Source organism: Pseudophryne corroboree, chromosome 7 (genome assembly GCF_028390025.1).
Source record: "Pseudophryne corroboree isolate aPseCor3 chromosome 7, aPseCor3.hap2, whole genome shotgun sequence".
NCBI classification, from domain to species: domain Eukaryota; kingdom Metazoa; phylum Chordata; class Amphibia; order Anura; family Myobatrachidae; genus Pseudophryne; species Pseudophryne corroboree.
Window position 1 is genome coordinate 64,125,294 of NC_086450.1, and position 25,739 is coordinate 64,151,032.

General features: G+C 50.1%; 1 protein-coding gene across 2 annotated transcripts in view; it reads left to right on the forward strand.

Moving 5' to 3' along the window:
• The window catches only part of LOC134944569 (transient receptor potential cation channel subfamily M member 8-like), a 145,593-nt gene extending 124,180 nt beyond the window's left edge, over positions 1-21,413 (forward strand). Inside the window, exons 21-25 of one of the 2 annotated variants that reach the window (XM_063933238.1) lie at positions 1,045-1,235; positions 9,774-9,870; positions 10,959-10,992; positions 11,149-11,223; positions 21,199-21,413. In XM_063933238.1, the coding sequence (XP_063789308.1) occupies positions 1,045-1,235; positions 9,774-9,870; positions 10,959-10,992; positions 11,149-11,199 (373 nt within the window). In that variant the 3' untranslated portion in view covers positions 11,200-11,223; positions 21,199-21,413. The remainder of the gene's footprint in view (positions 1-1,044; positions 1,236-9,773; positions 9,871-10,958; positions 10,993-11,148; positions 11,224-21,198) is intronic. The other variant, XR_010181900.1, reaches the window with a different exon arrangement.
• The last annotated feature ends 4,326 nt before the right edge of the window (positions 21,414-25,739 follow it).

Consider the following 25,739-nt stretch of genomic DNA (forward strand, 5'->3'; position numbering starts at 1 on the left):
AGATCTTGCATGGAGCTCCAGGTCGAGGGAGATTGTCAGTGATCTTGTATTTCTTCCATTTATTAATAATTGCGCCAACAGTTGATCTCTTCTCACCAAGCTGCTACTAGGGGCACAGCTACATGGGGCAAATCTATTGGGGGCACAGCTACAGGGAGCACAAATACTGGGGTCACAACTACAGGGGGCACAGCTACATGGGCACAACTACTGGGGCACAGCTACAGGGGGCAGAACTACTGGGGCACCACTATTGGGGGCACAACTACAGGGGGCACAGCTGCAGGGGCACAGCTACAGGGGGCAAATCTACTGGGGGCACTGCTACAGGGGGCACAGCTACTAGGGACACAGCTACATGGGGCAAATCTATTGGGGGCACATCTCCATGGGGGGGGGGGGGCACAACTACTGAGGTCACAACTACTTGGGTCACAAGTACGGGGGGATATCTGTGGCCACGCTCCTATTTTACCGGGGGGGGGGAGGAGGGGGGCACAGGAAACTTTCGCCCTGGGTACCACTAGGCCTTGAACCGGCCCTGACTGTAGTTATGCTCTTTTTCCCTCTTATTACTTTATACGTTTACCCTGTAAGGCACTGCATACACTCTGTGTCGCCTATACAAATAAAAGTTGATGATAATTATAATTGCTGTCCGATTCTGGGGTTTCTTCAGCTTGTTGCACTTTTACCAAACCTATGCAGTAGGAAGGAATGTTACTAGATAACCATTTCTCCAGAACTACAGTACACCGGGACCACCAGAGACAAGATCTTTTGCATTTGAGCCATCAGTTATGCATGGGAGATTCCAAAGCTGATGTCTAATATAAACAAATAAAGTTACCTTTCTTTTTTTTCTTTTTTTTGGAGGGATCATCTATGTGACATGATAAAATTGCTTCCTGGCTACAGGTAGCTGTCAAAGGGCAAGTTATATATTCTATAAATGTGTTGTAAACTCTGCGTAAAACTAGTTATTGCTGAAGTAAGATTTTAATGTTCTGTGCTAGTAATAATAATGTTTCCATCTCCTTCCAGATACACAGTGGGCTCAGTGCAGGATAACAGCGATCAAGTATGGAAGTTCCAGCGGTACTTCCTGGTTCAGGAATACTGCAACAGACTGTCCGTTCCATTCCCCTTTGTCATCATCGCTTATGTCTACGTAATGCTAAGGAAAATGGTTAGCTGTATTCGCCAGCAAGAAGGACCTCCGCCTACACCCTGCTGTAAGTTACGGCCACCTCAGATATCATGGCGCCTTCATTTACAGTGTAGCAGATAATTTATTAGTTGAAGTTTTGGAGCAGTCAGGGAAAGCTCATAAGTGATGAAAATGCTTATGAATCTTTACAAGGCCGGATTAAGCCTTGGGGGTGCCCTGGGCACTTAAGACAGGGGGGCCCTGATGGGTGGTGGGGGATGTATATTAAATTGTGCATACCTCCCAACATGTTCCATTCCAGGAGGGACAAAATGCTCTCTGCCTGGGCTTTCCACTTATTATATGATTGGCGTCACCTGTGTTGTACTGTTCAATTGATAAGAAAGGTATTTCAACACAGGTGATTGCAATCATAAATTAAGAAGGAAGTCCAGGTAGTGAGCATTTTGTCCCTCCTGGAATGGGTCATGGTGGGAGGAATAGATTGTGTATATTAAATTTAAACCAATGGGGTATATTAGTTTTAACTAACAGTTTGTTAATGACTGGGACCTGTTTATAGCTCCATCTAAATGAAAGACAACTATTTTATAAACTTTTCTTGTAGTGGAACAAAGACAACTTAACTTTAAAATACACATAGAAAAATAAAATAATTTATCTTGTCACATGCAGGAATAGCAGCAGCCTCTGTAACTACTTACACACTGGGACAGGACTCAGAAGGACTCTGTGTGTGTGTCTCTATCGCTAGACCCAAATGGTTTAGTTGCGTAACAGTCTATACAGGACTCAGACACCCAGGCGGGGAGGAGGAGAAGCTGGGTTCCCTGTGTCACTTACAGCTCTCTCCTATCTCTCCTCTGGTCAGAAAGCTCTGTCGGTAGCACATGATATTGCTGTGTCTCTACCTGCACTGCATACTGTCCTGCTCACATTCTGGCTGCTGGTTCTGCTGCTGCTTAAGAGATAAAGCTAGTGATTTCAGTGTTCTCTGGACAGGGGTCCCCTGACAAAGGGGGGCCCGGGGTACAGTATGCCCTGCATCCCCCATTAATCTGGTTATGAATCTTTTTCAAATCCACTTTTAAGCCCTGAGTCTTCCTAGCCAAAACTAAGGGGCCTATTTATTAATGTTTCCCTCATCAAGTTATTTTAAGTATTCCTAAAAAAAAAAAAAAAATGGATCTGACTGCGTTCACATGTGTTTGAGAATGTCCAAGCAGATGTGGTACCTAGGCTTTAGCATTCATTTCAATAACTCACTGTGTAATCCAGCACTACAAAGGCTGAGCCGATCACACTTAGGACCAGTCCTAGACTAAGTAGAGCCCAGGCCAAAGACTCTACACTGTTGGGGTTTTTTTTGTGTACAAAATAAAAATACACCTTACCTATATTGTGGTTTCCCTGGAATGGTACTCCCACGGGCAGACAGTGGGGCAGATGTACTAAGAAAAAGTGAAAAGTGATAAAGTGGAGAGTGATAAAGTACCAGCCAATCAGTTCCTAACTTCCATGTTACAGGCTGTGTTTGAAAAATGACAGTTAGGAGCTGGTTGGTTGGTAGTTTATCGCTCTCCACTTTATCACTTTTCAAGGCTTAGTACATCTGGCCCACCAGTGTCTTTAGTGGATATTCACTATTCATGGTCTGGAACGTGCCTGGAATTATTGTACAAAGAGGTTGAACCAGACTAGTGCTCCGTACAGTTTGTCATCTCCTGCCCAGTGTCCACTCCAGCTCTTGGCCCCCTGTTACACCAACCTATTGTCTTTCTAACCTACTGCCCCCTTTCACTCCCACCTTCTGCCTTTCCAGCCTCCTATCCCCTGTCATCCCAGCATCCTGCCCCCTCTTACTCCAGCCTCTTGTCTCTACAACCTCCTGCCCTCTATCACTCTAGCCTCCTTCCCTCTATGTCTCTCCAGCCTCAGGCCCCTTTCACTTCAGGCTCCTGTATTGCCAGCCTCCTGCTCTGTTCCTCTCCAGCCTCCTGTCTTCCCAGCCTCCTGTCTACTGTCACTCCAGCCTCCTGCCACTTGTTACTCCAGCCCCATGTCTGCACAGCCTCATGTCTCATCACTCCAGCCTCCTGTGTTTACAGCCTCCTGCGCCCTGTCTCTCCAGTATCTTGGCCCCTGTCACTGCAGCCTACTTCCCCCTGTATCACTCTAGCCTCCTGCTCTGCCCCCAAACACATGATGTCACATCAGGGGGTGTGCCCTGTGTTGGCAGAAGACACGTGTAGAGCAGCCCGGATGTTCTGGGGTGGCTCTACCCACTACATGGTACGCGCCAGGTGCTTGCTTTGGATGCTCCTAGCAGCAATGAAGCTACACTACTGGCCACTGATTGTTGTCCCTTGTACCGTGGCAGTCAGATGCAGGAGCTGTGGGGCAGTGATGGTTACCTTCCCAGGGCTCTGTGTCCTGAGTGACAGCACCACTCGTACACCCATCCCTGCGGCCCTGTGTTTAGTTAATCATACACAACCTACATCATCATCTCCCCAACTTACACCAGAACTTACACTCCCACATGGCCCTCCAAACATGTGCACCTTTCACGTGGCCAGCTCAGGTGCATTTCACATCAACATGCCTGACTGTACTTTGGCACCTCTACTTGCCCTCTAACCCTCTCCAGTATAATTTATTTTTCTGCAGCAGGTTACATCGGTTTCCAGGGGGAAACATTGGGGTGTAGAGTGGATCTTGATCCAGAGGCTAAAGCTTTAGGCTGTCCTAGGATGCATTGGGGCCTCTGCTATAACCCCGCCTCCAGGCACTGTGAGCTCAGTTTCAGTTGGTGTCTGGAAGGTGGACCTAGACTCCAAAAAGACCTTGGAAGTACTCCCCTTTAAGGGGGGACATTTTGTTTGGGTAAGATCTAAATAAAATTGTGCCTGAATTGCCGGCTGCTAAGATTGCCTTTCTCCCAAATATTAATCCTTCTGCACAGAAGGCTAAAGGTACCACTTTTTGTTGCTTTCAACCTCAGGGGAAAGCAAAAGGTCAGGTATATCCGAGACAGTCCCGTGCTCCCAAAACCACTAAGCCCAAGGCAAAGCAGTCCTGGGCAGCCCGTCAGCCTGCTTCTAAACAAGACAAGCCTGCCGCATGACGAGGTGGCCCTCTCCCTGGGGGACCCCAGGACGGGAGGTAGACTTCTGCAATTCATCCAGGTCTGGTTTATGACCACTTCAGGCGCGTGGGTACGAGAAGTTGTCTCTCACAGGTACGCGGTCTCCTTCAAGAGACGTCCCCCTCGGAAGTTTTGCACCACGGTTATCCCTTCGGGTCTGTTAAAGGCGTAAGCTTTGCAAAAGGTTGTGAGTTCTCTCCTGAATACAGGAGTGGTAGTGCTGATTCCTCTGGCCCAGAGGGGCAGAGGTTACTACTCGACCCTGTTTCTAGTTCCGAAACCCAATGGGTCTTTCCGGCCTATACTCAACCTCAAATCACTGATCAAGTTTGTGAGAGTGTCCACGTTCTATACAGAAACACTGTGCTCAATTATACTGGCTATGGAACCCGGAGACTATATGGTATCCCTGAATATGCAGGATATGTACCTGCATATACCTATTGCCATGTCGCATAAGCAGTATCTGCAGTTTGCTAATGGCAACCTCTACTATCAGTTCCAGGCTCTGCCATTTGGACTGGCTATGGCTCCTCGTATCTTCACAAAGGTCCTGGCCATAATGACGGCCCATCTCTGTCGCCAGGGAGTCAGGATCCTACCGTATCTGGACGACTTGCTGATTCTGGAAAACTCCCACTGTGTCCTACTCAGTCATCTGCAACTGACGGTAAGCTTCCTACAAGCCCACGGGTGGCTCATCAATTGGAAGAAATCCTCGCTGGTCCCAGCTCAGAGCATGGTTCACTTTGGGGCACTCCTGGACACACGCAGTCAATGACTGTTTCTGTCTCCAGAAAAAGTCCTGACACTTAAAGACAGGATCAGATGCTTCCTTTGTTGCCCCAGAGTGTTGATACACTCGGTGATGCAAGTATTTGGCCTGATGGTGTCGGCATTCGACATGGTAGAGTACGCTCATTTTCATTCTCGCCCTCTGCAGAGGTTAATCCTATCCAAGAGGGACGGCCTACATCATCGGATCATATCTCACATGATCACTTTGACTCTGGAAGTACGTCTGTCGTTGACCTGGTGGCTAAGGACCAGCAATTGAGCAGGGGCCGTCCCTTCTGGATCCCTGACTGGGTTCTGCTGACAACGGACACCAGTCTGAGGGAATGGGGTGTGGTGTTGGAGCAACACTCTTTTCAGGGTCACTGGACTAAGGAGGAGTCACTTCTCCCAATAAACATTCTGCAGTTGCAGGCTGTGTTCAATGCATTGACTCTCGCCCTGCCTCTGGTACAGAACAGGCCTGTTCAAGTACGGTCAGACAATGCCACAACGGTGACATACATAAAGCATCAAGACGGCACTCTAAGCTGCATGGCTATGATGGAAGTGTCAAAAATCCTTTGTTGGGCGGAACACCATCTGCCAGCAATATCGGCAGTGTTCATGCCGGGCGTCTTAAACTGGGAAGCGGACTTCCTCAGTCACCAGGACGTGCACGCCGGAGAGTGGAGTCTTCATCCAGAAGTCTTTCAACTCCTAATGGATAAGTGGGGCCTACCAGACATAGACCTGATGGCGTCTCGACACAATCACAAGGTTCTGGTCTTCGGATCAAGGACCCTCAAGCAGCGATCGTGGACGCACTGGCAATTCCATGGAACTTTGAGCTGCCCTACGTGTTCCTTCCAGTGTCACTCCTGCCCAGGGTCCTGTGGAAGTTCAAACAAGAATGAGGATTTCTACTTCTGGTTGCTCCAGCGTGGCCCAGATGGCATTGGTTCTCAGACCTGCAGGGTCTATCGACAGAGCATCCTCTTCAACTTCCTCAGCGCCCAGACCTCCTCGTACGACCCTTGTCTTTATCCGGACCTGGCCAGACTGCTTTGATGGCGTGGCTCTTGAGGCATCACTCCTGAGAGCCAAAGGATTCTCTGAGGTGGTTATCCAAACTATGTTAAAAGCCTGCAAACTGGCATCTGCTCGGATTTATTACAGGGTCTCGAATTTTTACTTCACCTGGTGTGCTGATAAGAATTATGATGCATACAGATACAGAACTTCCAAAATTCTGGCTTTTCTGCAATGAGGCCTGGACTTAGGCCTTCGTCTAGCCTCCCTCAAGGTTCACATATATGCCTTGTCGATATGGTTTCAGAGAAAAATTGCGTCTATACCTTACGTTCATACATTCACTCAGGGTGTCTTATGGATTCAGCCTTCCTATGTCCCGCCTGTGGCTCCATGGGATCTGTCTGTTGTCCTGAATGCCCTGCAAGAGTCTCCATTTGATCCTCTTGAGGCGGTGGACCTTACATGGCTCACGGCCAAGGTCTTGTTTTTACTGGATATTGCCTCTGCAACAGTGCTTAAAGTGGTCCTAGAGAGGTGGTGGAACGGACCCCTCTCCCCACGGCGCCAATGTAACAAAGGTATAGCGTGCGCCGAAAAAAGGGGGCATGGTCTAAAAAAGGGGCGTGTTACACAATAGTAATAATGCCCACAGTAGTAGCACCCCATAATACACAAAATGCCCACAGCAGTAGCGCCTCTTATACAATGCCCACAGTGGTAGTGCCCCTTATATAGAGCCCATAGTAGTGGTGCCCATTATGCAGTGCCCACAATAGCAGTGCCCCTTATGTCCCCAGGAGTGATGCCCCTTATGAAGTGCCCCCTCTACAATGCCCTCATTAGTAGTGCCCCCAGTAGTAATGCCCTTAATGGTAATGCCCCTGTGTAATATTGCCCCCAGTAGTAATGTTGCCTGTAGTAATGCCACCAGTCGTTTAGCCCCTGTAGTTATGCCCCCTTGTAGTTTAGCCCCCAGTAGTAATGCCCCTGTAGTTATGCCCCCAGTAGTAATGCCCTCCTGTAGCTTGCCCTAAGTAGTTTGCCTCCAGCAGATGCCCCCCAGTAGTAATGTCCCCCAGTAGTTTGCCCCCAGTAGTAATGCCCCCAGTAGTTTGCCCCCAGTAGATGCCCCTCAGTAGTTTTCCCCCCAGTAGTAATGCCCTCCTGTAGTTTGCCCCCAGTAGTTTGCCCCCCAGTAATAATGCCCCTCAGTAGTTTGCCCCCCAGTAGTAATGCCCCTCAGTAGTTTGCCCCCCAGTTTGCCCCCAGTAAATGCCCCTCAGTAGTTTGCCCTCAGTTGATGCCCCCCAGTAGTAATGCCCCCCAGTTGTGTGCCCCCAGCAGATGCCCCTCAGTAGTTTGCCCCCCAGTAGTAATGCCCCCCCTCAGTAGTTTGGCCCCCAGTAGTAATGCTCCCCCCCACCACATGCGCCACTACACAAATAAAAAAAAAAGACAAACATAACACACACCATACTTACCAAGCCCCGCTCCGTGTCCGGCTGCTGCAGTCTTCTGAGCGTCCGCTCCTCGGCACTATGGGAGAGACGTCATGACGTCTCTCCCATAGCACGCAATGACAGAGCCGGAAGCCGGAGCTCAGTACTGAGCTCCTGCCTCCGTCTGCCACTGTGCAGGGAGACGGGCGCCCGCTGATAACACAATCTCAGCGGGCACCCGTCATCTGCCTGCTGCTGCGGTGCCGGGGACACATGGGGTGAGGTGAGCCAGAGGAGGCGGAACTGCGTTCCGTCTCCAAATGGAACTGACGGAACGCAGTTCCACCCCATTCCGGCTCACTGTAACCCCTGCTCTGCAAGAAGGGTGTCGGACTTAGGCGCATTGTCCTGTTGTCCACCCTTTCTAATATTTCATTGTGATCAGGCAGTTCTTAGAACTCGCCCAGGTTATTTACCTAAGGTGGTGTCATTTTATCACCTTAACCAAGAGATTGTGATTCTGGCCTTTATCTCTTCTGATTTGTCCTCCAAAGAGCGGTCTTTGAATGTGGTACAGGCTCTCCATATATATGTGGAGAGGACTGCCTCTATCAGGAGGTCAGATACTCTTTTTGTCCTGTTTGGTTTCCACAAACGTGGCTTGCCTGCGAATAAGCAAACCTTGGCCATATGGATAGTAATGGTGATTGCACAAGCTTATGCGCAGGCTGGTCTCTCAGCTCCTGCTGCTAGTAAAGCACATTCTACTCGGTCAGTTGGACTTTCTTGGGTGGCCTGCCGTGGCGCGTCCGCAGAACAATTGTGCATGATTCTCAGTGAACACATTTATTAGGTTATATGCCTTTGATACTTCCGCCTCCCAGGATGCTTCCTTTGGACGCCGTGTTTTCATACCTGCTAAGGCGCGTCCCCTACCTTGAGGATCTGCTTTAGGACATCCTGATGTTTTCCTGTGGAAACCAATGTAACCTTCTGCAGAAAAGGAGAGTTATGGTAGACTTACCATTGTTAACTCTTTTTCTGCGAGGTACATTGGGTTCCACAGGGCGCCCACCCTGACGCACCTAGCTTCTATGTGTTTGCATGGCATTAGCTGCTGGTCCCTTCTCCTGTTGTGAGAATGTGGTTCTATGTGACTAACATCTGCCTTCTCTCTTACCTGCTCCTACACTGGACTGGTTAACGAAACTGAGCTCACAGTGCCTGGAGGCGAGGTTATAGAGGAGGTCCCAATGCATCCTGGGACATCTTAAAGCTTTAGCCTGTTGGTGCCTCTGGATCAAGATCCACTCTACACCCCGTTGTTTCCCTGTGCAACCCAATGTACCTCGCAGAAAGAGAGTTAACAATGACAAGTCTACCATAACTCTCCTTTTATGTCCAACGCTGAATGTAAGCCTAATTGTACAATAATAAAATATACATCACTGAGCTTCAATCCCTATAGATGACAATTTCCATCTGTTTGGATTATTTATTTGTCCTTTTACAGTTGATTGTTGTGAATCTATTGATACCCACATGTCTGTTCTGTAAGAAATCAATTAAAAGGATTGAGTGGCCGGAGTGTAATGTGTGTACTCTAGCAAGACCAGTTTGAGAATATTGGGGGTCACTCCGAGTTGATCGCTAGCTGAATTTGTTTGCAGCGTAGTGATCAGGCTAAAAAACTGCAGTTCTACGCATCCGTATGCGGCGCAATGCGCACGTGCGACGTACGGGCACAACGAATGATGTAGTTTTGCACAGGGTCTAGCGATGCATTTCAGTCGCACTGGTTGCCGCAGAGTGATTGACATGAAGTGGGCGTTGCTGGGTGGCATCTGACCGTTTTCAGGGAGTGTGTGGAAAAACTCAGTCGTGCCAGGAAAAACGCAGGCATGGCTAGGTGAACGCAGGGCGGGTTTGTGACGTCTAATCCGGAATTGAATATTCTGAAGTGATTGCAAGCGCTGAGTAGGTTTTGAGCTACTCTGAAACTACACAAAAAATGTTTGCAGGCGCTCTGCGATACAACCGTTCTCACTTCTGCTAAGCTAAAATACACTCCCAGTGGGCGGCGGCATTGCGTTTGCACGGGTGCTAAAACTAGCTAGCGAGCGATCAACTCGGAATGACCCCCATTGTAAAGAGTTTCAGTTTCTATACAACTTTCTCCCGTATGTAATGAGCTCTGTGTCTCCAGGTTTCAAGCAGGAGGATACTGAGACGCTGTCCTGGGAAGCTCTGATGAAGGAGAATTATTTGGTGAAACTTATCAGCGAGGCAAACAACACCATGGAGTGAGTGTCCTCTGCAGCGGGAGGAAGGAAGGAGGGTGGGGTAGGAAGAAAATGGTCATATTGGAAAGTAGAAATAAATGAATTGTGTGAATACTACCATTACTTAAAACAACATTGGGGGTCATTCCGAGTTGTTCGCTCGTTCATTTTTTCTCGCAACGGAGCGATTAGTCGCTAATGCGCATGCGCAATGTCCGCAGTGCGACTGCGCCAAGTAAATTTGCTATGCAGTTAGGAATTTTACTCACGGCATTACAAGGTTTTTTTCTTCGTTCTGGTGATCGTAATGTGATTGACAGGAAGTGGGTGTTTCTGGGCGGAAGCTGGCCGTTTTATGGGTGTGTGCGAAAAAACGCTACAGTTTCTGGGAAAAACGCGGGAGTGGCTGGAGAAACGGAGGAGTGTCTGGGCGAACGCTGGGTGTGTTTGTGACGTCAAACCAGGAACGACAAGCACTGAACTGATCGCAGATGCCGAGAAAGTTTGGAGCTACTCAGAAACTGCTAAGAAGTGTCTATCCGCAATTTTGCTAATCTTTCGTTCGCAATTTTGATAAGCTAAGATTCACTCCCAGTAGGCGGCGGCTTAGCGTGTGCAAAGCTGCTAAAAGCAGCTTGCGAGCGAACAACTCGGAACGACCACCATAGTGTTTTTGCCCGTTTCACCCACACCCACTGCCAGCCCCAGAGCAGGGTTCCTGGTTGCGTGCCAACCCCCCTCCTATACACATGACACCACACAAGGGGGTGGGGCTGCTGCAGATGATTGTGATGAGCTGCCTGGACACTCCACATCCAAAGGACGCTACAGGCAGCACTGATGCAGCGCTACTGGTCGCTGGATGCCATTCATAGTACCCTGCTAGCCAGATGCAAGGGCCGTGAGGCATGTGCATCAAATCAGGCCCACAGCCATGCAATCTCCATAGTCACACTGTGGAATGGGTTGTACAGAAGAGCTCAGTAACTTGTATTGTGGCTTAGGATGCCAGCTTTCCTACAAGTCAGCCTGTAAAATTGCTGCCCTGCTAAAGTCTGGTCATCAATGCATCTGTCCTGTGGTCTCATAGCGCCTTTGTTCCCCGCCAGGTTGGAGTACAGGTTCAAGGAGTTGGAAGCAAAGGTAAGTCCACTGTCTGTGTGTCACACTGCCTTGCACACTGTATCACTAATGTCACTCTGTACCTATAAAGTGTCCTACTATATAGCCTTCATCCACTCTTTTATACATCTGCTTTTATACATCCTCCTCTAATGTACCTGCATTATCTCTCCACAGTTAAATGACATGAAAGTGTTACTGAATCATATTAACAGCAAGATAAAGTGACATCCTGTACTCAGGGAAAACAAGGTAAGTGACCCAGCCACATACTGGCCAATGTAATAATGTTAAGTGTAAGTAATACGTTTACTGCAATGAAAAAACACTAATTACCAACATTACTGAAAAAACACATTGCAGAGGCAGCAGAGCATTACACTAGGAAAACACATCGCAGAGGCAGCGGAGCATTACACTGGTAAAACACATTGCAGAGGCAGCGGAGCATTACACTGGTAAAACACACTGCCGAAGCAGCGGAGAATTACACTGGGAAAACACATTACAGAGGCAGCGGAGCGTTATAGTGGGAGAACACATTTCAGAGGCAGCGGAGCATTATACTGGAAAAGACATTGCAGAGGCAGCAGAGCATTAAAGTGGGAAAACACATTGCAGAGGCAGCGGAGCATTACACTGGGAAAACACATTGCAGTGGCAGCTGAGCATTACATTGGGAGAACACATTGCAGAGGCAGCGGATCATTACACTGGGAAAACACACTGCAGAGGCAGCTGAGCATTACATTGGGAGAACACATTGCAGAGGCAGCGGAGCATTACACAGGGAAAACACATTGCAGAGGCAGCGGAGCATTACACTGGGAGAACACATTGCAGAGGCAGCGGAGCATTACAATGGGAAAACACATTGCAGAGGCAGCTGAGCTTTACACTTGGAAAACACATTGCAGAGGCAGCAGAGTATTACACTGGGAAAACACATTGCAGAGGCAGCGGAGCGTTATAGTGGGAGAACACATTTCAGAGGCAGCGGAGCATTATACTGGAAAAGACATTGCAGAGGCAGCAGAGCATTAAAGTGGGAAAACACATTGCAGAGGCAGCGGAGCATTACACTGGGAAAACACATTGCAGTGGCAGCTGAGCATTACATTGGGAGAACACATTGCAGAGGCAGCGGATCATTACACTGGGAAAACACACTGCAGAGGCAGCTGAGCATTACATTGGGAGAACACATTGCAGAGGCAGCGGAGCATTACACAGGGAAAACACATTGCAGAGGCAGCGGAGCATTACACTGGGAGAACACATTGCAGAGGCAGCGGAGCATTACACTGGGAAAACACATTGCAGAGGCAGCTGAGCTTTACATTGGGAGAACACATTGCAGAGGCAGCGGATCATTACACTGGGAAAACACATTGCAGAGGCAGCTGAGCATTACACAGGGACAACACATTGCAGAGCATTACACAGGGAAAACATATTGCAGAGGCAGCGGAACATTTACACTGGGAAAACACATTGCAGTAGCAGCTGAGCTTTACATTGGGAGAACACATTGCAGAGGCAGCGGATCATTACACAGGGAAAACACATTGCAGAGGCAGCGGAGCATTACACAGGGAAAACACATTGCAGAAGCAGCGGAGCATTACACAGGGAAAACACATTGCAGAGGCAGCAGAGCATTACACAGGGAAAACATATTGCAGAGGCAGCGGAGCATTTACACTGAGAAAACATATTGAAGATACAGCGGAGCATTACACTAGAAAAACACATTGCAGAGGCAGCGGAGCATTACACTGGGAAAACACATTGCAGAGGCAGCGGAGCATTACACAGGGAAACACATTGCAGATGCAGCAAAGCATTTACACTAGGAAAACACATCTCAGAGGCAGCGGAGCATTATACTGGGAAAACACATCACAGAGGCTGCAGAGCATTACACTGGGAAAACACATTGCAGAGGCAGCGGAGAATTACACTGGGAAAACACATTGCAGAGGCAGCAGAGCATTATAGTGGGAAAACACATTGCAGAGGCAGAGGAGCATTACACTGGGAAAACACATTGCAGAGGCAGCGGAGCATTACACTGGGAAATCACATTGCAGAAGCAGCGGAGCATTACATTGGGAAAACACATTGCAGAGGCAGTGCAGCATTTACACTGAGAAAACATATTGAAGATACAGCGGAGCATTACACTAGGAAAACACATTGCAGAGGCAGCGGAGCATTACACTGGGAAAACACATTGCAGAGGCAGCGGAGCATTACACAGGGAAACACATTGCAGATGCAGCAAAGCATTTACACTAGGAAAACACATCGCAGAGGCAGCGGAGCATTATACTGGGAAAACACATTGCAGAGGCAGAGGAGCATTACACTGGGAAAACACATTGCAGAGGCAGCGGAGCATTACACTGGGAAATCACATTGCAGAAGCAGCGGAGCATTACATTGGGAAAACACATTGCAGAGGCAGCAGAGCATTATAGTGGGAAAACACATTGCAGAGGCAGCGGAGCATTACACTGGGAAAACACATTGCAATGGCAGCTGAGCATTACATTGGGAGAACACATTGCAGAGGCAGCGGAGCATTACACAGGGAAAACACACTGCAGAGGCAGCGGAGCATTACATTGGGAAAACACATTGCAGAGTGAGCGAAACATTTCACTGGGAAAACACATTGTAGAGGCAGCGGAGCATTAAAGTGGGAAAACACATTGCAGAGGTAGCGGAGCATTACACTGGGGAAACACATTGCAGAGGCAGCAGAGCATTACAGTGGGAAAACACATTGCAGAGTCAGTGGAGCATTACATTGGGGAAACACATTGCAGAGTCAGTGGAGCATTACATTGGGGAAACACATTGCAGAGGCAGTGCAGCATTTACACTGGGAAAACATATTGAAGATACAGCAGAGCATTACACAATAAACCTCATATAGTCTGAGGATTGTCCGTAAACTTAAAACATAACATCTTAACACTTAACTATAAATAAATAAAGACACAGAGACTTGAATTTGGCAGAAAATGTTAGCTATTTATTTAAATGAACCATTAACTGATGAATAGTTAAACTAAAGTATGGTGGCCAGAAAGAACGGCTAAAACAACCCTATCCCATGAACAAAAAATCTATCTTATAATAAACTGATGTAAACCTTCCAACAAACAATAGGTATCCGCTCAACCTCCATCTTGACTACCCCCCCGTGAAGGTGGTCCAGCAGATGTAATACCAGTCAACGAAGGAGAGCGCACCTAAAAAACCAACTACCAAACGACCTCCAATCAACTCCTTTAATACAACAAAAGTTAACTTGCCGTTCTTTCCCGCCAACAGCGAAGTTCTGCCCAACAGCAACTACGCTCCGCCACCATACCCCTAACCCAAAGAACCAACCACCGAAAACAGATCCTCAAGGAAAATACCTAGTCCCTGCCTAGTCAAATGAACCCCATCCGGTCTAAACAAGTAGAAGAACCGAAACTTGATCCGCTGGTGCCACACCACAGCACCGCCAAGAGCCACCACAAACTTATCAACTGCGGAATTGACCTTCCGCCGAGAGGCATCGATCGCCCTACAGTCCGCAACTCCACGCCAACACAACCACGGCACTATACAGGACCAGACAAGTCTACAGCCCGGTCAAGCACCCGCGATCACCTGTAAGTCATGAACAATGGCCAATCTAAGATTCACTGTCTTCCTCTTACCCAGGTTGTTGCCACCTAAGTGTATCACCAACAATCTGGGCAGCCCAAAACGCTTAACCTGCTCCAAAAGGGTAACCTTCAGATCATGCCACAACATCCCCCTAACTCCTAACCACATCACGTTATCCGACCCAACAAAGCCAGGAGCCCCCTCCGAAGCCACCATCTCGGCTGCCCAAAAAACATAGGAGTGACCAATCACCCAAACACTAAACTCATCCTCTCGCCAACCTATAAGGGAAAAAAACAGACAAACAATCGTGAATATACAAAGGAAAGCAAAAACCCCAGACCAGAACAGGAACCAACTACAAGAACGAGGATCTGCCAAAAAGAAATATTGAATAGAGGACTATGAATTTCCTCTCGGACAAGCTTCAGGCCAATCGAAGCAACAAAAAGAAACGGAAGGAAAACTTAAAATAAGAAAAAGGGGAATTGGGGAAGGGGGGGTTGTTAGGGAGTGGAGGGGGGGTATGGGGTCACACAGAATAACTCGGCTGGAGGTGAAACGTAAAAACCTGCTGAGGAACTTGTAATTAGAAGTCAGTTAGCCGAATTGAATAAATTAAGCCAAATCAATTCGTCAGTTGAGGCAAAAAATCGCAAAGCACTCCAGACCCCCACTGCCAGCAGTGGCGAGTAGCTAGCCAACCGAGTAGGGAGGACAGGGGAGACAAACAACACAAACGAACAAACTGAACCGAAACGTAGAAACAGTAAACGAACAAAATGTTAGTAGAACAAACAACTCGCTCATGCAACAACGGGCAGAATGTAACGCTTATAAGCCGCCGACTTCCAGCGGCCCAAAGCCTTAATTTCGTCCACCGCGCGCCCTGTAGCTGCTGCGGAAGTGGCGGCCCCAATTCTAAATGAATGCAAACCAAAATCCCAAGGGGAGAGGCCCAAACTGGACAGGCAGCGCCGCATCATCCAAGTAAATTGGTATTTCGTCAATGGCAACCCATCATAGTGCAAAAGCCAAGACCCTTCTAACAAGGGCCTGACCTCCGCATACCGATTAGCCAGTGCCACTGGACAAAAGGCCCCATTACCTGAAGGTGCCAAAGTGATCCAATGACCTCTTCCCATCTGATCAGTTTTGCAGCGGTGCAGCCTGCACAGCACCGACCCCACACCCACGACAACATCCGCACGCTGCATAATGGCATCCGACTTTTTAGAAGCCGCAACCAACTCAGAGACCCTAAACGCTCCATGGAAAGCCGTGGAAAAAGCCAACTGAAATAAAAGCGTTTCAAAATGGGAGTCTGCCACCACTGCAACCGCCCCCATTAGGGAAGAAAGCAGGGACGCATCGATAGGGCGCGACTATCAGGAGGCACCGGCGCAGAGTGCGCCCAACCTTTAAGCGCCTTCGTCAGCAGGAAACTCTTTGTAAAATCCGGAACACCCTTCAAGTTTGAATAAAAGGATATTCCAGCGAGGTATCGAGACACCACGGCTCTCGATCTATCCGTCACGAAGAGTTGCCAAATGAAGTCCAGAAACAATTCCTGACCCCTCTTACCTCTAGGCCCTTGTTCACGAGAAAAGTCTTCCCATTCCTTCCAGGCCTGACGGTATCCCGTGAGAGTGGATGGAGCCAAAGATAGCTCGGCTAGCCCTTCCAATCCGCCATGATGACCTGCCAAAAATAAGAAGGGCAGGGCAAACCCGCTGAATCAGCCTCCGGGGGCCAATAAACGGAACCTATCCCACTGTTCCCTGGACAATGCATCGGCGATCCCATTATCAACTCCGGGGACGTGCTGAGCCCGAAACAGAATATTACATTGCATACAAGTCAGCACGAGTCGCGACAACACCCGGAGGACCCGCAGGGCCTTAGCCCTTTGGTTGTTAACCGCGTGCACGACCCCTAAATTATCACAGCGAAAAAGAATACTGCGATCGCGAAGGCACTCCCCCCAAACCTCCAAGGCCACCATAATGGGAAAGAGCTCCAGCAACAACAGGTCGCTGGTCAGCCCCTCCCGTGACCAAGACTCGGGCCACAAAGCCGCGCACCAAGCCCCGTCGAGAGAACAACCGAACCGCAACAAGCCCGCCGCGTCCGTGAACAACTGCAGGTTGAAATTGTCAATGAGCGGGGCCAATCAGATCAGCACACCATCGAAGTCCACCAGAAACTAAACCCACACAGCGAGGTCTCTCCTAATCTCAGCCGAGAAACTGACAAAATGGTGCGGCCTGGACACCCCAGCCGTGAATCGCTCCAACTTCTGACAAAAAACCCTGCCCATGGGAATCACCCGACCAGCAAAGTTCAACAGCCCGAGGAGGGATTGAGCCTCCCGCAACGTCACCTTACGCCGCTCCAAGCACCGCGCTATGGACTCCTGAAGCCTCGCAACCTTGTCCCGAGGCAGCCGGCAAGCCCTTGCGACAGTATCAATCTCGATACCCAAAAAGGACAAACAGGAGAGAGGCCCCTCCGTCTTGTCCTCGGCCACAGGAACGCCAAAATGCCCCAACAAGGCATGTAGCGAAAACAGGAAACCACAGCGAGGAGAATGCGCGGGCCCCATACACAAAAAGTCGTCAAGGTAATGCGCGATACCGCTACCTCCGCAAGAAAACTCCACACACCAATGTAAAAAGGTGCTGAACTTTTCGAAAAAGGCACCCAAAACGGAACACCCCATAGGCAGACACTTGTCTACAAAGTATTCCTCCCCGACGCGGAAACCCATGAATCGAAATGACTCCGGGTGCAAAGGGAGCAAGCGAAAGGCCGATTCAACATCAAGCTTAGCCATGAGGGCTCCAGGGCCGCAGCCCCGTACCATGCCCAGGGCATCCTCGAAAGACTGATAAACCACTGAACAACACTCCGGTGGAATTGCATCGTTAACCGAGGACCCCGATGGATAAGACAAATGCTGAATGAGCCGGAACTTACCCGGGGCCTTTTTGGGCACGACCCCCACCGGGGAGATAATCAAATCCTCGACAGGCCCGCCATTCTCCCCAGGCGAACCTCCTGCTCGACCTTTTCCCGAAGCATGTCGGGGAAATCCCGAGCAGACTGCAGGTTCCTGGCGGCCCGAACTAAAACTTCCCCCTCCACCGGCAAACGAAAACCCGACGCAAAACCAGCATGCAGAAATTTAGCGTCGTCTCTGTTTGGGTACCACCCCAACCATTTGAGCATGGCCCCCAAACGAACCGGGGACAGCGCCCTAACTAGTGGCAACCCCCCCAGCTGGTTTTCCGGCCACGCCCCCGGCTGCCTTAGCTCCCGGCCGCCCCGCGCGAAAGCAATTGGAAGCCGGGTGTGATACATTACATCGCAAGCAAAGGTGTCGAAAACGACACCGTTGACCGAGGGGGCACGCGGAATTGTTGAACGTGAAGCACTTCCCCTTCGCCGGCGCCTGCTGCGCAGAACAGGCCGCGCTCCAAGGGCGGCACGGCGCAGCCTGAAAGGCGGGCCGGGACTGATTTGCCACCGCGGTCTGAGCCACGGACCCCCCTTGTGCCACCATTTTCATATCCTGCGCCCGTATCAATGATGTGCAGGCAATCGTGTTTCTGATGGAACTGCTTATCATAATGCAGCCACGTATCGTCCTTAGACTGTCGCTGCATGTCATGCACGAGGTGAATGTACCTGATGACGTTGATGTGCTCATCAGGGCGATCCTCCAAGTAGCATGCCGCGAACACGCAGAAACCCGCCAACCAATTGTCGTACGAGCAAAAGGCCTCCGCCCCAATACCGCCCTTCGCAAGTGCTTCCTTACCTTCCCTCTTGGTGTCCTCCGTCAATGTGAAAAGGTTGACGTATTCCCCCCGCCTAATCTTCTTCCTGCAACTCTCACGCAACCCCCTGCAACACCGCCGTGTAATCGCAGCGAACTACACCCGGCAAATTACGCCGCCTCCTTTCCCTACGGGAACTACTACCGCTCTTCCTAGACAGCTTATCCCGGTGCCGGGCCTCACGCCGCGCGTCCTTGCAAGCCCTCTTTTTATCCTTCGTGGAGCCACCACGGGTGCCGAAGCCCCCCCGGCGGGGATGAAAGCAGACGCCCCTGCGGGCGACAGGGCAGCGCCACCCAGCAACGCAGCGTCGGAGCCCATAGCGCGACACGCCTGGAGAAACGGCGCCATAGCGGGGCCAGAAGCACCAGGGAGAAAGGGCTCGTAAACCGAAGCGGGAGCCACGGAAACGCCACCCGGGGACAAAGCCGTCAAAAACGGCGCAAACTCCGCCGTCATTGCCGACATTGCTGCCGCAATGGTAGAGGGATCCCGGGGCCGTAGCAGGGATGGCCCTCCCGTCGCCGCCGCACCGTCCCGGTCGGCCCCGACTGGGACCGGTGCCAGACGGCCTCCGCAGACCCGCAAACTCCTGCGATGCGCCAGCCGCCCCCTCACTGCCCCGGCCCCTACTGGCCCCGCCCACCTGGGGAACCGGATGGCCACCATTCCCAGATCGCACCGCCCCTCTCTGGCCCTGCACTGTGATGACAGAAGAATCCGGGGAGCCCCGTCCGCTGGAGCGGGGAGAGATCCCAGGAAGCACGAGTGCCAGCCGCGGACGCATGCGCGCGAAACAGGAGCCGCCTGGAAGGGGCGGCCAGTGGATGAGCCACTGGCCGCAACCCTAAACAAAACCCCCTCATCAACTGGGGACCCCGGAGCGACTGGAGGGCTCGGGGGCCGCTCGCGCGCGCGTCCCCGAGCCGCCGCTGCCGGAGAGGGATTTCCGCCAGCGGGCACCCCCGCTGGCTCCCCCTACGACCGCCTGATTTCGTCCTCCGCCGCCCAGCGGCCCGTCCCTCACCAGCCGCCGCTGCGCCGGGAGAATCACCCGGCGCCCACGGCACAGCCAGCGTGGGAGCGGACGCACGTGCCGCAGCGCGTGCCCGCGGACGGGCACACGCAGCGGTGCCAGGAGACTGAGCCCCGGCCGTGAGCACAGCGCTCAGGCCCGGTGCCCGAGACGGAGAGGGGGCAGCAGCAGCATAACGTGCAGGGGCACCAGCAGAGCGGCGGGGACGGGACATGGCAGCCAGCACGTAATAACCAGGAGGTAATGGGCAACAGAAAGGGGGACACAAGTTGGGCACAATATAAAATGCACCCAGGCCAGGCAAGTGAGTAAAGTCAATAAGGGGCAAGCAGCACAAACACAGGAGAAAGGGGGGTGAAGAGAACCCACCCCTACCACGATTACAGCAGAAGAGGTTGACCCAGCCCCTTTACCAGGCTTAAAAACCCTTTCCACCTACCCCCAACGTTCACTCCTATTGGCTAACAATAAACTCCCATAATGCCTTACCGTCCTGCCCCCCAGACTAGCTGAGGTTTAACCCACTCCTCTCCTATTCTGTCAATTCGTTCTCCGGAAAACACATTGCAGAGGCAGCGGAGCATTACATTGGGAGAACGCATTGCAGAGGCAGTGCAGCATTTATAGTGGGAAAACACAAATACACATAGAGACATTATGCATACAGCAGGTACAGGTATGTGTATAATAATGATGAGACATTAAAGACTCTGGGGGTCATTCAGATCTGACCGCTCGCTAGCACTTTTTTGCAGTCCTGCTTTCAGATAGTCGCCGCCTATATGGGAGTGTATTTTAGCTTTGCAAGTGTGCAAACGCATGTGCAGCCGAGCGGTACAAAAAAACTTTGTGCAGTTTCTGAGTTGCCCAGAACTTGCTCAGCTGCTGCGATCACTTCAGCCTGTCCGGGGCCGGAATTGACGCCAGGAACCCTCCCTGCAAACGCGCCTGCGTTTCCCCAACCACTCCCAGAAAACGGTCAGTTACCACCCACAAACGCCCTGTTCCTTGTCAATCTCCTTGCGATCGGCTGTGCGACTGGATTCTTCATAAGAACCATTGTACAGTGAAAGCAGTGGGGAAGTGGACCAATGGATAAGTTGCCCATAGCGACCAATCAGCTTATACCTAACCATACTTACCTACTTTGTGGCTGCTCCCTCCGGGAGGGAGCAGACAGGTCACACAAGAGTGGGCGTGGAGGAGGCGGTACGGGGGCGTGGTGATGAGTTTGCATCATCATAGCCACGCCCCTGCTCTGTAATGCCCATAATATCGGTATTGCAGGGCAGGGGGCGGCTACGATGACACGAATTAGCGCGATCGCATTATCGCCCCGCCCCTTTTTCCTGTTTAACGGGCTGAAAGTGGTGGGGGGCGTGGGGAGCAGCGGGAGGAGAGCGGGTGCGACGGGGGTGGGGCAGCGGGATTGCGGGAGACTTGCCCCCTTCCCTGGGGGGCCGGGAGTGCCACCCTAATTTCGGGAGCCTCCCGGCCTTTCTGGGGGAGGGGGCAAGTATGTACCTAACATTTTATAGAATCTACTTGATAAATATTATCTTGGTGCTGACTGGTTGTATGGGCAACTTCTCCACTCTTTTCACTGCTTGATCCATCCCTTAGTCATTAAATAAAAGAAACATCATAGTTACAGTGTCTTGGTTTTCTTCATTTCAGAATATATGTTAAACATTCAAGAGGCAAAGAAACCCGGTATAGACAGGACAGTGTGTCCCACGTTCAGTGAAGATTTCCATCAAGCGTTGAAGATGTCAAATAACATGGACTGAAATGGAAAGAATATAGACATGTCTTCATCCAGTGTTTGTAGGCTTTGTAACAAACTAGACAAAAGGAAAAGGATATTAGGTTCATTAAAATATGTAAAAGTGTTTCTTATTGTAAGTTCAAATCCCTAAACCATTTGGACATGCAGGTCAACACATTCAACATACAGGGAGATTTCTGGCCAGTCTGGCTCCCAGTGTGAACATGAAGAAATTGTCTTCTGCTCCAGCGTCTGGTGGTATTCAGTATGCCGGCTGTTGGGATCCCGACACCCGGCATACCGACACCTGTTCTCCCTCTTGGGGGCTCATTTCTGCTCGCCCCACTGCCGGCATTCCGGCGGTTGGGATCCCAGCGCCGGTATGCTGGGCGCCAGGAGATCCTGGCCGCCGGCAACTCATACCACACCCTCTGCAGCAGCGGTCAGTGCAATGATGTGTGTGAGTGTGTGTAAGTATGTGCGAGAGTTTCATACCTCCCAACTTTCTTCATCATAGAAGAGGGACATGAGCGGCAAAGACGCGTGCGCTCCCAAAAAATGGGCATGGCCTGGGAAAAGGGTACGTGGCTTCGCGGTGATGCCGCAATTTAGGCCACGCCTCCTTTGTCCGTCACTGAATGGGGCATGCCCAGAACTCTGTGAGCTGCTGGCATGCCCCCTCTCCCTCTGTCACTAGTGAATAGACGCTGTGCGCATGTGCATAGCATCTATTCTCCGCTGCTCTGCTAAGCAGAGCAGCGTGTGCAGGAGCCTCCCAACTCCCCCGCCACCCACCGCAGGAAACTGGGACAGTTGGGAGGTATGGTGTATACATTTGTGTGTGTGACCTGCCCTCCCCACCTTCAGTGCAGTGACACCCCCCCCCCCCTGCCCCCCCCCCCCCCTCCCCGGAGGCAGCTGCTGGGAGAACTACATCTCCCTGCAGCCTTTGAGCCTCCCAGCAGCCCCAGAGACCCCTAGCAGCCCCCAAGCCTCTCAGTGGGAAGATGAAGGGGAACCACTGGGAGCCACAGAGACCACTGGAGAGATGAGTATCTTTTTTATTTATTCATGACCATTTTCTTTTTATTGGATACCATGTATATCTGTGATTTTTTACCTCGCTAAACCTTGCGCTCGATTGAATTCCTCCCTAAACATTGCCTTCCCCCTCCTACCATTACTAACACTGGAACTAAAGCAAGGACGTAGCCAGAACTTTGTGGGCCCCATAGCAATATTTTGAAGGGGCCCCCGTTCCAATGCTTCTACATTATCTGAACCATATTAGAGCCTTATTTAATTTTATGCACCATAGTAGTGCCCTAGTTTCATTTATGAATCGCAGTAGTGCTTAAGTTCACCCTATGTCACATTTGAGAGCTGCCAGTACACATTATGCCACACAGTACCCCCAATTCACATTATGATATATAGTACTCCCCGTTCATATTGTGCCTCATTACAGTGCCCCGGTTCATATTATATAGCATTAAAATGCCCTCCAGTTCAATTTATACCACACTACAATGAGCAGGTCCAGGGGCATACCAAGGAAAAAGATGGAAGGACCCCTACGTACCACCCAATGGCGAAAAAATGTATATAACATATGTAACTTTGACAGGGAAGGTGGGCCCCTCTCAGCTCTGGGCCCCATAGCAGCTGCACTGCCTGCACCTATGGCAGCTACGCCCTTGAAATAAATTGAAGTTCAGTTCCGTTTTGACATGGAAGCTATAGGACAGTGATGGCTAACCTTGACACTCCAGCTGTTGTTGAACTACACATCCCAGCATGCCCTGCATCAGTTTTAGCAAGGCCAAATAGCAAAACTGTAGCAGGGCTTGCTGGGATGTGTAGGTCAGCAATAGCTGGAGTGTCAAGGTTAGCCATCACAGCTGTAGGCGTAACCTACTCCACCTCCATGCCTCTGCCCATTGTTAAGTGGCTTAAATGGGGTGAAATTTACTGATACAATCAGAGCCGGATTAAAGGGGGTGCGCAGGGGACACATTACCCCAGGCCCCCCTTATATTGGGCCCCCCCTGTCTGCCATCAAGCACTGAACATTTACACGGATTTATTTATACATATATAACGTTCTGCCATTGGTGGCAGTGGCGCAGAACTACCCCTCCCGCGTGGGCCAAATTTGTTTTCAAGAGATGGAGACAGCCCTGTCTCCGCAAGCATGGACGGCTGCTCCTCACAGAGAGCTCTGATCAGCAGAGCTATGGCCCTCATTCCGAGTTGTTCGCTCGCTAGCCGCTTTTAGCAGATTTACTCACGCTAAGCCGCCGCCTACTGGGAGTGAATCTTAGCTTCTTAAAATTGCGAACGACGTATTCGCAATATTGCGATTACACACTTCTTAGCAGTTTCTGAGTAGCTTCAGACTTACTCTGCCAGTGCGATCAGTTCAGTGCTTGTCGTTCCTGGTTTGACGTCACAAACACACCCAGTATTCGCCCAGACACTCCCCCGTTTCTCCAGCCACTCCCGCGTTTTTCCCAAAAACGGTAGCGTTTTTCCGCACACACCCAAAAAACGTTCAGTTTCCGCCCAGTAACACCCACTTCCTGTTAATCACATTACGATCACCAGAACGATGAAAAAGCCGTGAGTAAAAATCCTAACTGCATAGCAAATTTACTTGGCGCAGTCGCACTGCGGACATTGCGCATGCGCACTAAGCGGAAAATCGCTGCGATGCGAAAAAATTTACCGAACGAACAACTCGGAATGAGGGCCCATCTGCAGCACTGGATACATTTGCAGACAGCAGAGGGAGCTACTGAGTATGTGCAGCAGCAGCTCCGCTCACGTGTACTCGGGCAGTGGCAATCTCCTCTTCTCTCTTGGTTAGTGACGTGTATGTATGCTGTGTGTGTGTTGTGAATGTACAGTATGTATGTTGTTTGCATGTATGCTGTGTGTGTGTCTATAGGTTTGCTGTGTGTGTGTGTCATGTATGTACAGTATATATGTTGTGTGTGTGTGTGTGTGTGTGTGTGTGTGTAATGATAAAGCCTATATATTTATCCTATTTAAAACACTCTAAAAAGGTTAATGAACACAGTACGCAATTGGCGTATGGTATACCGTAAGGGTACGCACTTAGCGTACCAAACACTTAGCCGTGGACGAGACGCACGAGCGTCACGTTCGCTCACGGCTTAATGCGTAGAGGCAAGCACGCTATAGGCTGCCGACTAACGTAATGATACGCTATCAGCGTAGCGGACGCTCGAGACCACGAGGAGATCACAAGCGGCGCTGACGCTCACAGAGTTAAACCTTTATAACTATACCATAAACAATGTACTTGTACTGTAAACCTTTGTGCAGTGATAAGGTGTAAATGCAACGCAGTGTAACCTTGTTAGTTTAAAAGCTGTATGAGCGTCTGTGACGCTCTGAGAACCCTTTAGCAATATAATAAACACTCAAATACCGGTCTAAGGTTCTAACACCTTTAAGGGAGAGACTGAACGTTCAATTGCAAAAGAATACACAATACAAGTTATACACTACCAAAATAACATAAAATACCTAACCGAATTACTACACATAAAATACAATAACGACACGATTACCTTTACGGGGAAGGAGAGAGAGAATGGCTTACAACATTAATAAGAGACAAAATGGTTGCAGAGAACTTACGCACAAGGGGAAACAATCGCATGCGCCTTCCTGGATATCCAGCTCCCGATTATCAGTGATGAGAACCGTTGAGAAGAGTAGAGTAGAGCTGGCCCAGGTCGGCTTGTCTTTTTATACACTACACACAATACAGTACAATGGTCCCTACATTCTTATTGTTCATTGGACACAGGAATTCGTCTCCGCATTATAACAAAAGGTCATAGGTTGGTTCATACAGGTGGGCTGTGACTATTTCAAACTGCTCAGGTGGGAGGGAAACTCAGGTTTCCCGCCGCATGGGTAATAAACTGCAAACATAGTGAATGTCCATAAACTTCTTATGTCCATAACTATACGTACGAGCGAGTAATCCGTTTCAAACCAACACCGGAATATTGCTAATTATATTCTCTTCCGATGGATACTAAACACCACTGTGTAACCCCTGTCTGACCCTTCGTATCAAACAAAGAGGGATCTCTTTGTCCCTGAACATGCTACATTAACTAAACTTTCAGAATCTATCAAAGGGACCATAATCTACAAAATACATTATATGACTAAAATATGTAACGATTGAGTCGCACGCTAGACGCACACAAACTCTACCGTAAATGCGCATATCATGCGCCTGCGGGTGCACGCGACTGAGAGTATACGCACGCACGGGAGGGCTCATGCACGTGCAGCAGGCACTCGCATGAGGTGCATATATGGCAATGTGTAGCGTGATATTTTTCTGACTTTGACAGTCCACCCTTTGGCAGTCACCAATAACTGCCACTTCCTAAAACAGTTC